The sequence below is a fragment of the Pituophis catenifer genome, unplaced genomic scaffold (assembly GCF_029215685.1).
Source record: "Pituophis catenifer annectens isolate HBS135680 unplaced genomic scaffold, rPitCat1.0.hap2 SCAF_2, whole genome shotgun sequence".
NCBI lineage: Eukaryota > Metazoa > Chordata > Lepidosauria > Squamata > Colubridae > Pituophis > Pituophis catenifer.
The window spans coordinates 105,312,979-105,328,067 of NW_027256882.1; the positions used below are offsets into that span (position 1 = coordinate 105,312,979).

General features: G+C 39.7%; 1 protein-coding gene across 1 annotated transcript; it reads right to left on the minus strand.

Annotated features, from left to right (window-relative positions):
* Positions 1-226: 226 nt before the first annotated feature.
* Positions 227-13,429, minus strand: IRF1 (interferon regulatory factor 1). Its single transcript, XM_070933928.1, has 10 exons — positions 13,338-13,429; positions 8,480-8,573; positions 7,671-7,770; positions 6,301-6,477; positions 5,977-6,017; positions 4,455-4,578; positions 3,824-3,943; positions 2,827-2,849; positions 2,193-2,361; positions 227-1,121 (listed from the first exon to the last, which is right to left on the minus strand). The coding sequence occupies exons 2-10, from the start codon at positions 8,564-8,566 to the stop codon at positions 1,030-1,032; spliced, it is 933 nt and encodes a 310-aa protein (XP_070790029.1). The 5' UTR covers positions 8,567-8,573; positions 13,338-13,429; the 3' UTR covers positions 227-1,029.
* Positions 13,430-15,089: the final 1,660 nt, after the last annotated feature.

Consider the following 15,089-nt stretch of genomic DNA (forward strand, 5'->3'; position numbering starts at 1 on the left):
CATTCTTCAGAAGTTCAAGGCAGTATAAAAGGCATAATGGGTAAATAACGTACCCTATTGTTTTGAGATAAAATGAGTATTCCTTTTCATTGAAGAAAATGTCTTTCTTTTCTTTATTTTAGCAGCACTAAAGTCTTGTATATAGAAACTCTAGTCGAGCTAAGAAAATATTTTCCTAATTTCTTTGTTAGCAACAGGTAATAAAAAAGAAAATCGAACACATATCTATATATAATCTTTTATTAAAGACAATTGTAATTTATATACAACAAGGTATGTACAAGGAAAAGAATGTACAAGAATTTAAGCTGCAGCCTAGCACTCTGACAGTTTGCCAAATCCTTTTATCTTCTGGTTTAGTATATCTAACCCTATTATGCATTTTTTGCACTCTTCACAATACCTATTCAGTTGACATCTTGAAAAGCACAGTGCAAATAATCCATACATTCACCCGTCAACTTCAAAGCATATTTTAACTGGAGAAAATAATGTTGTAGTAATAAATCCGAAGTAACCAGTGGAATGTGTTATAAATAAAATTCTGAAGAAATATGGAAGAAACAACTATCTGTTTTTCACAGTTTAACATGCTAAGATAGGGCTCCAGACTAAAGGCCAAGATAAATTTGAAGGGAAAAAAGATAACCAAGAAATATCTGGTTGGGCATCACTAATCTTCTAGAGAGTAATTTTAAGTTTATACTCTGGATGGGCTTAAAATATATAACAATTTACCAACAATGAAAAGCTTCTGTCCCCCCCCCCATGTTTGAAATTATTTATACTCTAATTCTACTAATGGATGAACAGAGTGAAAGAAGCAGCAAACAAGCCTTAATTGGCTCATAAAGTAGTTAGGCATAAATGTACAGTTTTATCACAAAGATATTCCTACACACGTATACTGTACACACATTGCTTGGACTTTTCCATTCTAAATATGTAGACTGTCAACGAACTGATCAATTTGTCGAGTCTACAAACAGCATTCAAAATAAAACAGTACAAGCCTAGTGATAAAAAGGTTTAAATGCCACAGGATATACGGGGTACATAGTGTGTTCGAATGTCCAACAAAGTGCATTCTGCACTGGGTTTCAACTCATGTGGAATTACTTCTGTGGGAAAAAAGAGAAATCAAGATTTAGAATGTGGTTTCACTAGAAAATAGTGAGTATTAGAATAGTAGAATTTCTGAGAATCTATCACAAATTCAATGAAACTGCCAAAAATCATATCTTCCCTCCCCCAACAGAGCTCTCGTTAAATTGGAAGAGGTGGACAGAGGTCTAAAATGAAGTATGGGTAAACGTTCTTAGCCCATACAGTATAATCACAATTTCAACCAGCACTACTTCCATGAAATGCAATATATGTCGCTTCCAGAACCCTTGTTATTAATCGAGTAGTATGACAATAGACAATGTATGAGTCTATAATGCTGGCTTAAAGATATTAGTGAGTAGAACAATCAGAGTGAAGGGCCTATAAAGGTAATCCTCTACTTACAACCATTCATTTAATTACCATTGAAAGTTATAAGGACAATGAAAAAAGAGTGAGTTATGAGCAGTTCTCACACTTGTGACCATTACAGCCTCCCCACAATCACATGATCAAAATTCGATTGTTGGGCAATCAAGCATGTATTTAAAATGGTTGCAGCCATTCTGGAGTCTTGGAGCTATCATTTGCAAGGAAAATCAATGGGAAGGGGTAAATAGGTCATAAAATGGAACATGACTCATTTACACATTGTTTTGCTTGTTATCAGCAGAAATTTTGGGCTCAATTGTGGTCGTAAGTCAGGGGTGAAATCCAGCAGGTTCTGACAGGTTCTGGAGAACCAGTAGCGGAAATTTTGAGTAATTCGGAGAACCGGCAAATACCACCTTTGGCTAGCCCCAGAGTGGGGTGGGAATGAAGATTTTGCAGTATCCTTCTTCCCCTGGAGTGGGGTGGGAATGGAGATTTTGCAGTATCTTTCCCCTGCCACACCCACCAAACCATTCCACGCCCATCAAGCCACACTCACAGAACTGGTAGTTAAAAAAATTGGATTTCACCACTGTCATAAGTCGAAGACTATCTGCATGTGACAAAGATTTGTTTTTCAATAATACTCTAATGAGATAAAGAGAGCCATTATACATTTCTATAATCCGAAGATATAGGTGAAATGTTTATACCTAGCTTTGGTATCTCAAAGGTAGTATCTTGCTCTTGCAAAGTAAAGTCAAGGGAGAGATTCTGCATTCCAGATTCATTTAACAGGAACCCTTTTCCAATTCCAGCTTCATTTAACAGGAACCCTTTTCCACCAATGCTGCTTTGTTGCCACTCAGAGCTATTAAAGAGCTGCCAGAGAGGAAAGATAAAAGAGATCAACAATCTGAACTGTTTTCTAGTTCAATTCAAAAACACTGTTATTTCCTTTCCTAGATGCAGATTACAGAACAAAGATTGCAGCCGCATTCTTAGATTACATGGATTCTTGTGATCTAATGTGGTTCAGAAGCAAAGCAAGACATCCTAAACCAGGGATGTCAAACTTGCGTCGTCACAGTGTCGTCGCATGATGTAATGGGACTTTTTAATCCCCTTCACTAAACCAGTTGTGGGCATGGCCAACACATGACACATCTGGCCTACGGGCCAGATGACAGCCCTGCCCTAAAGTATCCCTTCTCAACCAAGACAAATGGGAACTCTTGTACACATTGCATGCCCGCCCACCCCCTTTGAATACTGCCTTTAAACTTCATGTATTGTCCCAATGCCAAAATTATTTACAAAGTTATTTAAAAAGAGAGAGAGTCTTACATCATACAGTGGAATATCCTCCTCTTCATCAGTTATTGTGAGGTTATACGAAGCCATCAGGTAAAGGAAGGGGAAGAGAAAAGAAAAGAAACATACCCAATGAATCTCAAGAATTCTTGTTTACTAAATGTTTATTTTCCAGTTTTCTATTATCAACAATAACACCTTTCTAGTCAATGACAAAATTAAAATAAAGCATTGGATAATTTATGCTCATACAAGTAATGCCTGTCATCGGTTCACAGTGGCTTAATATCTAGAATTATTTTACTGTAGAAGGCAGGTTGTAATTAAGTATTTATAAGCTCTATATTTCAACAGGAGAGATTTAGATACATATTTCCATTCTCTTAATAAAATTAATGAGATTTACACGGGCTTAACTTTCACTGAGTCAAGCCTGTAGTAAACTAAATTAAAAAAAACACTTTTATATCATTACATCACTCTCATAAAACCTATTTCTAACCAAGAATGCATCCAATATGAGACTACATAGGAAGCTTTGACTTTTTAAAAAGAAGGTAGAGAGTAGGCAGACAATCTAAATATCCTTCCTTATTCTGAATCTCAGCTCCAAGGAGCTGAAAATTGTATTTTTTTAATTTTATTTTAGTGTATGGCACATGTTAGCCAGGGATCATTGAAGTGGCTGGCTGCCTCTATGAAAGGGATTTTTTTCGGGCAGAGTTATCTTGCCCATGGGATGCCTGAATGCCAGTAGGCAATTGGGGGAGGCTCTTTTCCTGTCCCTATGCAGTTTATTCGCTCACAGGAATCGAGCTGCTGAGCTGCCAACCTCAGCAGAGCAAAAGTTGAGTGTCTTACCATGTGAACCACTGCACCCCCCTAATAATCTAATTTAATAATCTAATAGATTATGGGAGCTGAATGTCCAATCTATGTGGGCAGTTGATCTAAACCCTGCCGTTTTCTTGGTTCTGTTCCTCAATCCATTTATGATCAATCAACTGGTTCTGAACAATTAAATACTAACCTTCAGAAGAAGAATAGGATGGTGAAACCTGAAGTCTGTATATGTTGTTTGTACTGTCAGGGGTCTGAATTTCCAGTGGGCAATTTCTCCAGGGACTACTGTTCATGTCACATGAAAGATCTAAAAAATGTCCATTGAAAGTATGTGATTTATAATGCAAGAGATATTTTTTCCCTAAGATTGTTCTACAAACTAAAGAAGCCATTTTGTTTCACACAAACAAACAAAATGATTGACAGCACCCCTCCCCCCACTCGGCCAGGATGAACAAAACATGAGATGCTATGCCCAGACAAATAACTGATATTGCAGCTTAAGCCGATGATCACAACATCACACAAATGCTAATTCAATGTCTGAGTTCCCAAAACATACTCAGCCACAAACCTAATCAACCCCATTTCAACCGGTCATATAAATCCAGCCTTTTCATTTTCTTTAGTTTTGAGAAGTTCTCCAATAGTTTGTTGGGAATTTATCAGTGTAGAATAAACAAAGGAAAAAAAATGTCTTAATTCCTTAACATCCCTGACAGCCTATCTTTTTATTACTCAAGCAAGCTGAAAAATGGACTCAGCAGGCCTGGCTTTTCCTTGTGAGACCCACACAACTGATTAAAATTGTTTCTTACCAAATGTGCTCCCCACTTCCATGTCCTCTGCTACATAGCCAGGAAGCACATAGCCACTGTGGTCATCAGGCAACTGAATGCTGTTTGTTGCTTCGACTGTCTCTTCCTTAATATCCTCCACTGACTGCAAAAGATGAAGGACAAAATGTCAACTTTATGTCTTTTAAGGCAGCGGCCCCCAACCTTTTGGGCACCAGGGACCAGTTCTGTGGAGTAAGGTTTTTCCGCAGACCGGAGGGGGCGTGCTTTTGCATGCTGTCTGCATCCTACGGATGGGGCTTCTCTTGTTTGCGTGAGCCAGTTTATGACATGCAGTGGTCTACGGAACAGGGGTTGGGGACCCATTTTAAGGTCAAGATGTGTGAATGTATTTATTTTGTTGTAATCAGTATTATTGGGAAGTATTTCTGCATAGTTTTCGGCAGAAGTAAATAGTTGCAGCTTTTCTTTTCTTGATTTTAAGAATCGTTTTCCTGCAATAAAATGGCGTTTATATGGCAATTGTCTATAGCTAAGGTATATGAGCGGGGCAGTTGAGCAAGCTGGGAGCACAACAGATTTTTATTTTGAAAGATTCAACACTGGCAATAATTAGGCAGAAGGAATGGAAGGCTTTTTTTTTTAAGGATTAGATAACTGATAAAAAGTGATCAAGAAACTAAAAATATGTCAACTGAGTCCCAAAATGCTTCTCTACTGGTAGTCCTCAACTTACGACCACAATTGAGCCCAAAATTTCCGTTGCTGAGCAAGACAGTTGTACAACCTTTCTTGCCACAGTTGGTAAATGCTTCCCTGCAGTTGTTAATTTAGTAATGCGGTTGTTAAGTCATTTTGCTTCCCCGTTGACTTTGCTTATCAGAAAGTCACAAAAAGAGACCACATAAACCCAGGAAGCTGCAACCACCATAAATACATGCCAAGTTGCCAAGTGTCTGAATTTTGATCCCATGACCCCAGAGATACTCCAACCATTTTAAATGTGAAAAATAGTCATAAATCACTTTTTTTCAGCACCATTGGAACTTTGAAAGGTCACTAAACGAATGGTTATAAATCAAGAACTACATGCATTTCCTTCAACAGGAATTATTTCTGCCAGCAGCCATTGTCTTGTACCTTCCACTAACTTATTCTCAGTAGGAAGATTTTCAATGGATGAAGAGACAGGAAACACCCTCTCTGTATGAAGGGCTGGATAGTGGCATCTTCGGGGGAAGAGCAGGGCTCAGATCTACAAGATGGCAGGCAAAATTTCTATCATGGTTGAGCCAGTCACCCTGTAGATTTTGACTTCTGCCCTGCAAATACCCACGAATCTGTGCCCTTTTAATATTTCACATGCATGTTTTACTTAAGCTATTGAAGAAAAGACATATGTTGTATGTATGGTTTTACATAGTTTATATGTTTTTTTATGATATGTTTTATGATTTTTATAGTTCTGGATATTATTGTTGTGGCCAGCTAACCGGAGTTGTGTTTTTCAGTGAGTAGCTATACAAATCTTTTAAACACATACCTTTCTTGGGCTCTTGCTTTTTGGAGACCTTGACTTTTTTTCTGTTTGAAATAAACAAAACAAAAACACAGGCTTAGAATAAACATATTTTAAGAGAGAGTGGGTGATAGACAATGCAACTGCCAGACATTTCTGGTATTATCCATCTTATAATATTTTCTTCTCCAAGTTTGCCATAGCCATTCTTGGAAATTTTCCCTTATGGATTTCAATTGTTGCCATAAAACTGACAACCTGGCTGCCTAGTGTATGTAACACTGGAACCAAATTTTATATTACAAGTATTGGGAATAATACCCATCCTTTGTAAGTTTTGAGCAATACCTTTTTTCTCTGATTTTACTGGGAGTTCCACTATCTTATAGACTCGAACAGCACTGGGTCCTTTGCTAATGCTTTGATCCTTCACTTCTTGAATGTCAGGCAAGGAATTCATGGCACAACGGAAATTTGCCTTCCATGTTTTTGGATCAGGTTCTACATCACCTTCTTTGTATCTCCCTGTAAAAAGACAGATGGCATAAATCTAGGTGTGCAAAAAATAAAAAGAAAAGCCACATCCAGCCAGAGGGATCCTGGTATGTTACTCTAAGGTCCTGAGAGGAACCCACTGTCACTTCTGTGTGCTTGACATTGACTCTTTTCAGTCTGTGCAGTTCAGTGTAATTCAGACGTATAAATGTACTGTTGATAACAAACCTTAGTTATTGAAGGTATCAACTGAACTCAGAAGTTAGATATCACCAAGTGAGCTCACTGATTCCAATGGGTCCAATCCACATATGACTAGATGACAAATATGACTAACTGTATCTAACTATTCCTATTAACAACTTCTTATTTATAGAAAGGCTCAAAAGGCAGTTGTAATATTATCACCATCACCTTTCTGTAACAAGATACATATTAAGGGAGACTGAAGAACACTTCACAATGAACCATCGATTGCTCACTATAAAGAGAGATTTTGTCAACATGCCAAAGTAGTATTGAGTAGCAAACCCAGACATCCACTCCATAGTACAGTAACATACTATACCTAGATACATACAGAGAATGACCAGCCCATCCTTATCTCCTGAGGTGATAAGACTTGGAAAAAGATTTCTATTTTTCTCTCATCAGCTATTCATGTAGATTGGTTGTCAAAACTCTTAGGAAGTTTATAACTCTGACATGGAAATACTGTACAATAGCACAAACTCATGGGCTTCTGCGTGCTACAAATATGCACAAGTCAGAAGCTGAACATATTATCAACTAGTTCCAGGATAAATATACAGTCCTTTGGGGGGGGGAGGGCCTTTCCAGTTGTTTTTAACTAGTAAGTGCTGGGGTTTTACTTGCTTCAAAAACTATTTAGAGAAATTGTTTTGGAATGTCCAGGAGCAAGATCTGTTTGTCAGACTTTCATGCAAGCTTTAAAAATGTTGCATGTTTTAAGAAGGCACTGCCTTTGTGCTCTGTTGCATTCTGAAACCTGAACCTTTTACAGCGTGCAATTTCCTATTAGGATACTGACCACAGATACTCAAGAAGAAACCACAAACTCTTTGCCTAAAGAGGCAGGGCAAGGAAAAGGGATCCCTTTGGCTAGTGTTAATATGATGATTCCTCCTTCAAATACAGTAACTTTGATTCTCTAGAAAATCTCTAGAAATGTTTCACTATCACCAGGACAAAACAGCACATACCAGTATGAACGGCCCAATTTTTGAACAGGCAGGCATCTTTTTCCAGTTCCCACCCATGCTTAGCTGCATGTTTCCAAGGGATCTGGAACATTTTATCTTTCTGCAATTGAAAAAAAAAATACAATTCTGAATAAGCATCACTGAATTGCACAGAGAAAACAAAATCAAGAAACCGGTAGAAAGCTGAAAATAAAGAACCCCTGACCTGTGAATTAATCAAGCAGTAGACAAGCGTACATTTCTGATGATTTATTTCATTTAGCATTTGTCTTGTCTACTGTATATCGCCTCCAATTCAATAGCATAGCATTTCATAACCAGGTGTTGTATAAAACAAAATAAACAAAGACATATTGATTTCTTTCCCTACAGTTTACTATAACATATGCAAATATTCTGGATGTAATCTTAGCCACAGAGAAATGAGCCTATTAGCTCTACCTGAATCTCTTACATATCTCAACTATTTGGCATTTTAAAAAGCTATAAAAGCGCAATAACATATTATCAAGTTAGTTGTAGAGTTCAGACTGACATTAAAATTAATGTTAAACATAACATCAAATGCATTAAAGATTTATTTAATTTGCATTCTCAATTTCTTTTCAATATTTTTGCTCCTTTGATCTTGGCATTTTTTTCCTCTGGTAGTTATTCTTAAGCAACAAATTATTGTATTGAAGCCTCACTACTTTCCTCACTACAATGTTTCTATATTTTCTATAATAACCTTGTTTTAAACTTGAAGCAAGAAAAGTACACAAAACTAGCCTTTTAAAAGAGAGTGCATGAATGAAAGTTTTCTATACCTTATTGAGCCAATAAAGTCCAGGAATTTTATTTGAATTAATCTGCAGTTCCAGCCAAGGTCTCATGCGCATCCTTGTTTGTGGCATTCTGGCTCTAAAAGAAAAAGTCAGGAACTGTAAGCACAAAACAAAATCTCTCACTTCTAGAAATATCATGGAGACCAGTGGCTAATATTGTAATGGACAATGTGCTTTCCCCAAAATCTATTTCCCCTAATTTCCTTATAAAGAAACCAGCTTTTTTATTTATATAACACCATCTATATGTGCAGTGCTTCACAAAATACAAGATACTAGAAAAATTAGTATCATCACATCATGAGTATTACACTGTTATGTTACTTTTAAATCGATAATGTGAAAAGTCGATCTAGTTAGCAGTCAAGATGGTGGCCTAGAAGCCAGGAAACTGAATTCTACTCCCACCTTAGGTGTGATAGCAGTCTGGGTGACTTTGGGCCAGTCACTCTCTCTTAGTTCAACCAACCTCACAGGATTGTTGTGGGGGAAAAAGGAAGCAGGAGTCTAGCTAAATTCCCCTCGTCAAGAGTTATATATAATTCACACCATGCAACCTTGGAGTGGTTGTTGCCTTGAGGGCATTTTCTCTGCCTTATATCTTTTACTTTGCTTTTATTTCTCATTCTATTTTAATTGTATCTTTTTACATGGTTTTATGATTTTCAATCTGTAAACTGCCCAGAGTCACTTACATAATAAGATGAGATAATGGGATATATTAATGGGATTTAAATATAAATATAAATTAGATATAACTCTTTTTTTTTTTTTGCTTTAATTTATATGCCGCCCTTCTCCGGAGACTCAGGGCGGCTTACAAGGCGTTAAGCAATAGCCTTCATACTTTTGTATATTTATACAAAGTCAGCTTATTGCCCCCACAATCTGGGTCCTCATTTCACCTACCTTTGAAAGGATGGAAGGCTGAGTCAACCTTGAGCCTGGTGAGATTTGAACTTGCAGTAATTGCAAGCAGCAGCAACTCTAATAATAGTAATAAAACATCTGCCTATCCCAGGTTTTTGATAAGGACTCAATTTAAATAAAAATGCCAAATCTAGTCTAAGCATCTTGCTGACTGTGTTACCACCCATAAGAAGTCAGTTGACTAATGCTTTGAAGCCACTTACAGCCTATTTAGAATTCAATACAGGAGAGAAAAGATTGCTCCCAAATTACTTATGTTAGGTCAAAGTAAACCCGGAATTCTATCCCAGGCTTCCTATTTATTCTCCCACTGAAGTATCTGTGTGTCCAGACCCACATTGGGCAGCCAAGAGCATCTTCCAAAACAGCCATTTGAGTCTGGAAAAAGATGTTGCTGCTTTGATGATTTGTAAGCAGGAGTTTCTTCTGCTATGTTCTGAAACACCTCCTTCAATGCCTTTGCATAGATCTGGTCTCTATTTTTCCTCTCTCAGCATAGGATGCAAGACGGCCATTGTCCATGCAGAAAATGGCACCATGTGTTTCTGCTCCTCTGCTGCAGAACCTAACATATATTTGATCAAAATAGCAGGAAGGGCTGGATGAAGATATCAGAAATGCATCAAGAACCATATTAGCACTGATGGCATGTATACATATACCAACATATGTGGGGGAGAGCTCTCGGAGAAGAGCCTTGAGTCATCAAACAATGGCTCAGGATTATTGTATTTTCCAGGTGCACACAGTAAATTCTTCCCAATGTCCCAAACTCCATTATGTGTTCTGTTCCTTCTCTCAAACTACAATACTACTATTACTGAAAACAGGAAACTGAAAATCTATTTTCTTGAATAACCCCATCAAAGCAGCAGGGAAGGTTAGGGGAAATAATCTCCCACCTGATCATTCCCGTGTTTTGTTTTACCCCTTAAACTTTGATATAATACAGTTCTTTTCTTGAAGCATCACTTCTTAAGAATGCTACAAATTTAACTGACTATTGGGAGCTGCAGCCAGTAACCAGTTATCAAATGTTTACAGCTTAGATGAAAACTAAAGTGGAAATATTTCTTCAGGGAACACATGTTTAATTTTCAGCCAGACCAAATTGTAACACAAACTATTCGTACAGATATTTTTAAAATAAAAAGATACAAAAGAAAGCAATTTTCATCTTCAAAGGTAAAGTGGAACTGGCTTTTCTCTATCTTGCCCTCCCCCCATTTCCGAACAGCTTTAACAAAACTTTTACAAATGAGCTTTTTTTTCATCATGGGTTCATTGGTAGGCTTTCTAGGGTGCAATAAATTGCAGAGAATCAGCTCATCGAATATCCTGATAAGGCCTCATATATATTTAAGAATGCAGGCACCCAATTCCCTCCAGTGAGTCTCCCCAGCTCCAATCCAGCTCCTTATGGTATCGTGGTTGAGGAAGGAAGGAAGGAAGGAAGGAAGGAAGGAAGGAAGGAAGGAAGGAAGGAAGGAAGGGCTGCAGGGTAACTGCACTGCTTGCTTGTAGGTATCCACAGAAGTTTTCTTTTTTTTTTTGTCAGAATAAATAACAAAAATGCACCAGAAGTTCCACTCATCTATAAAAAGGATAAGGCTTAGATTGCCACACCTCAGTCCAGCTTTTATCACATTGCCCTCCCACATCCAGCTCCCAATACAGCTGGATCCATTACCTCCTAATATTCAGTTTTGACAACTCTTTTTAAGTTTAATATGTCTAGCAAGTGAACTTTCCCTGAAATGCCTGACAGATGCAGAGTGCCCTTTACGCATGGTAATAAGAATCAGAACTGAAAATGTTCCTTACACTTAGGGGAATTTTTATAAAACAGCATGAGATCCTGCACTGGGAATGTTGTCATTTGGCACACAAGCAAACACAAGGCTTGATGATTTCCTGTTTGCAAGATTTGGATTGGGGCCAGGTGGTTTCAAACTGCACAACTTCATTCAGGGAGAAGCACAATTAATTCAACTTTAATAAAAAGGATCTCATCTTTATTGTTTAAATCCTTAACAAGAGCATTTATGAGGAAAAAGGTCAAGATTATCTACTGCTTTCTAGAGGTTTACAATTACCCTTTTGAATGTCTATGTTCCAACTACCGATTATAGTAGGGATATATGACCAGTGGTGGTGCAGTAGTTAAGAGTGCAGTACTACAGGCTACTAATGCTGACTGCCGGCTGCCAGCCCAAGATTGACTCAACCTTCCATCCTTCTATAGTGGGTAAAATTGTTGGGGGCAATATGCTGACTCTGTAAACCACTTAGAGAGGCACTAAAGCACTGTGAAGCGATATATAAGTCTAAGTGCTATTGCTATTGATATAGCATTGGACTTGCAAAGGTCCCTACCCCAAGCCAATTCAAGCTTGTAATTCAGCTCTGGCTGGTGTTTGATTCCTTCTTGCAAAGCATATTCCTTCATGTGACACTGATCTCCAAGGCTCCTGTGCAAAGGGCATTCCAAAGGGTGAACCAAAGAAATTTTGCAGTTTCATGCACTTGTTACAGGAGCAAAACTATGCACTGCATGCATTTGCTGTAGAATGCTTATGGAGACACCTGCAAATCATATATTTACTTCCATGGAAAAACTTCCATGCTGAATTCAATGGGGGTTTATCAGTAAAGTCTGAATGGTCAAATCGAAATGTTTACATTCGAAGCATGATCCTTTCTTGCCAGGTATGTTATGATTCTCCTGTTCCACCAATTTGTCTCACATGTATTCATCCCTGCAAAGGTTTCAAGAGAACAACCTAATGGATTATCTCTACTCTTCTATCCAGCCTTTTCCAAAACCCTTTCCAAGATTCTGGTTTGCTTTAACATTTATTCTCCTGTTGGAACTTCTGGACTGTACTCAAGGATACCCAGAGCTAACAATTGGCCCGTCTCTCCTCACTCCGCCCCCTTCTTTTCTCTCCTCTCCCCAAGCTCTACTTCCTGGTCCAAACAACAAAAGAAGCAGCACCACCCATTACTGGAAATCATGGTCACACAATTCTGTTTGGCAAAACTCGGATACAAACAAGAGTCAACCAAGCCACTAACTTTTTGCAACTTTGCAAATAAAATTATTACTGTTGCAAGTTTAGAAACCATACAACACACGCGCTTTTCTCACTTCGCAAGAGTTCCCCTACTGAGTAGCCGGAGCGCCGATTGCATCTTGCGCTAATTCTACTGAAGCCGCTGTGCGTGCGCGCTTCTGCAAGCACCTGACTCCTCGCTTACAAGCGGCTGGGATACATTTTATATATATAAATATATCATTTTTGTTATAAAGAACTGAAGGCGACGAAAATACTGAATACTCCTTCCTCCTCCTATTTTCCCCGGAACAACCACCCTGTGAGGTGGGTTGAGCTGAGACAGACTGGCTGCTCCAAAGTCACCCAAACCGACTTTTCTGCCTGTGGCGGGACTAGAAGTCACCGCACCCACCCTCTCACCCCGTGTACTTTGAGAACATTTCCGCCCATTTTAACGCGCTTTATTACGGGGGAGTCTCTCAGCTCCGGAGTAGGTCCCAACTGGTCAGGAAGTTTTTTAGAGAGAAATTCTTATTGTTAACGGCTTCGGATGCCCCCAGACTAGATTTCTCCCCGTCTAAATGGAGCTTAAGCGGGAAGGGGACCTGCAGATCATCGCAGCGCTAAAATAAATAATTAACTAAACTCCGGTGGATCTACTTGAACCTCCGATCCTAGCCTTGATGGTCTTAAGATCGCTCCTGCCACCCCCACCCGCCTCATTCCTCATCCCGCTCCGGTGGATGAAAGTTATTCAGGTGAGTGCTGCCCAGTCTAACTTGCACCGAACTGCGCGGTGCTTGCCTCGGTTTAGGCGGGATGCCGCCAGCAGCTGCTGGACCACGACCCACCTTGCAGGACTTGATCGAGGATCACACCCTTCGGAAACACCCGAGCGACCGACAACGTCTTCCCGTGCAGGAGCCAGCTCCGCTCAGTTCAAGAGACTCTTCGCTTCTGCAGGCGACTGTCCAGGGGGAGCCTGTATTATTCTACAGGTCACCGGGAATCCCCCTGTCGGAGAGTGGGGGGGAGACACAAACGCGCCCGGCTTAGCCAATCAGCGCCCCGAAGGGCTTCCGCCGCGGCCAATCAGCGCTTCAGGCAGGCCGCTGTTTAGAGGAGCCTGATTTCTGAGAAATCAGGCTATTGAAAACTAGCGGCGAGAGGGGAAGTCCGGCTTCTCTTCCCCGCCCCTTTCTCAAACTTTGGCGGCGCGTTGGTTACATTGCACGAAGGAAGAAAACACTTGATTCTTATTTTGGAATGCAAGAAGCCGGGGCACGTGGACCGGTCCCAGGGCTCCGGAAATCTTTTCCTGCCAGCCCAACACCCACGCACACGTAACCATCCGAACTGCCCCTGCCTGTTGTAACGGCCTGCGATCCAGCCTGCCTTGAAATCGAGGGGTTGAATCGTGCTCACATGAGGGTGACCTCCTCGTTATTTTCGAGCTGTGGGTCTGAGCTAACCCACACCCCATCCAGGAGGGTGAACAGTTGGAGAGGATCACAGCTGTTCCTTAAATTTAAAACATACGGTATTCATAAATGTTTGGAACCAAGTTTTCGGGGTCAAAGTCCACCGAGTGTCTGATAAATCTTAAAATTTATAGCTTCAAAACTATGAAAACAAAGTGGCATATTTACTTATTCCCAGACCTTGAGCTAAACGAAGTTATTCATTTTATTTGGGGAGGCCCTCATAAATTATTTTTTTTTCATTTTAATGGACCTCCAGCATAATAACCCGATGCCAGAGCTGAACTATAGCCTGGGACACAGCTGAAACATCTGAAGCAGCCCTAAGAATGTTTCATGCCTCCATTCCAAAACCACCCCCACCCCTAGATATGCCAGAATACAAAACCCATAATCTCTACTCAAGAGCTCATGGGTTGTATCCCAACAGTTTTGTCCTTCCCGTATGTAAAAGAATATGCATAGATTCTCTTCTTAATAAAATGTGCATGGGTTCTCTTCTTTGTTTTCTGTATATGGCTGCCTTGTCTTGAGAAAAGACAGCCATATACAGAAAACTAAGAAGCCCCCTTCCCAAATATAACAACCTTTTTCCTAAACATGGACAAGGTTTTATTTAGGGTCAATTCAGTTTGGGTCAGGAGTGGATCACCAGTGCTGCAAGCAGAACAGCCTTTCCCTTTGCTGGTTGCCTTTAAGGAGAGGCTGGAATATTCTCCAAAGCCAATGACGCTTTTATCTGGATTCCTGCAAGAAATCAAGGATTGGACTCCATCTAAAGAACCTCTTTCAACTCTAGCATTTTATGAAATAGATTTATTTCTGCAAGGGTATGGAACTAGCTTAGCTTTGGCTCTGGGGTGCCCTTAGTGGAGCATTGTTTGGAGGTTCAGCAGGGTTCAATGGAACGGGAAGGATACGGCAGACAGCATTGGCAAGGAGGAAAAGGAAAAACACTAGGTTAAAAAAACTGGGGGGGGGCAGAAGTATATGTAGTTAGCAGAGCGGGAGGAGGGAGAACCAGGGTAGGAGGATCCAGTTCTCCAATCAAAACCTTCAGGATCCAGTCAGTCCACAAGTTTTTCCTAACAAGTTCCAAGAAGGAATCTTAGAGAGTGACAC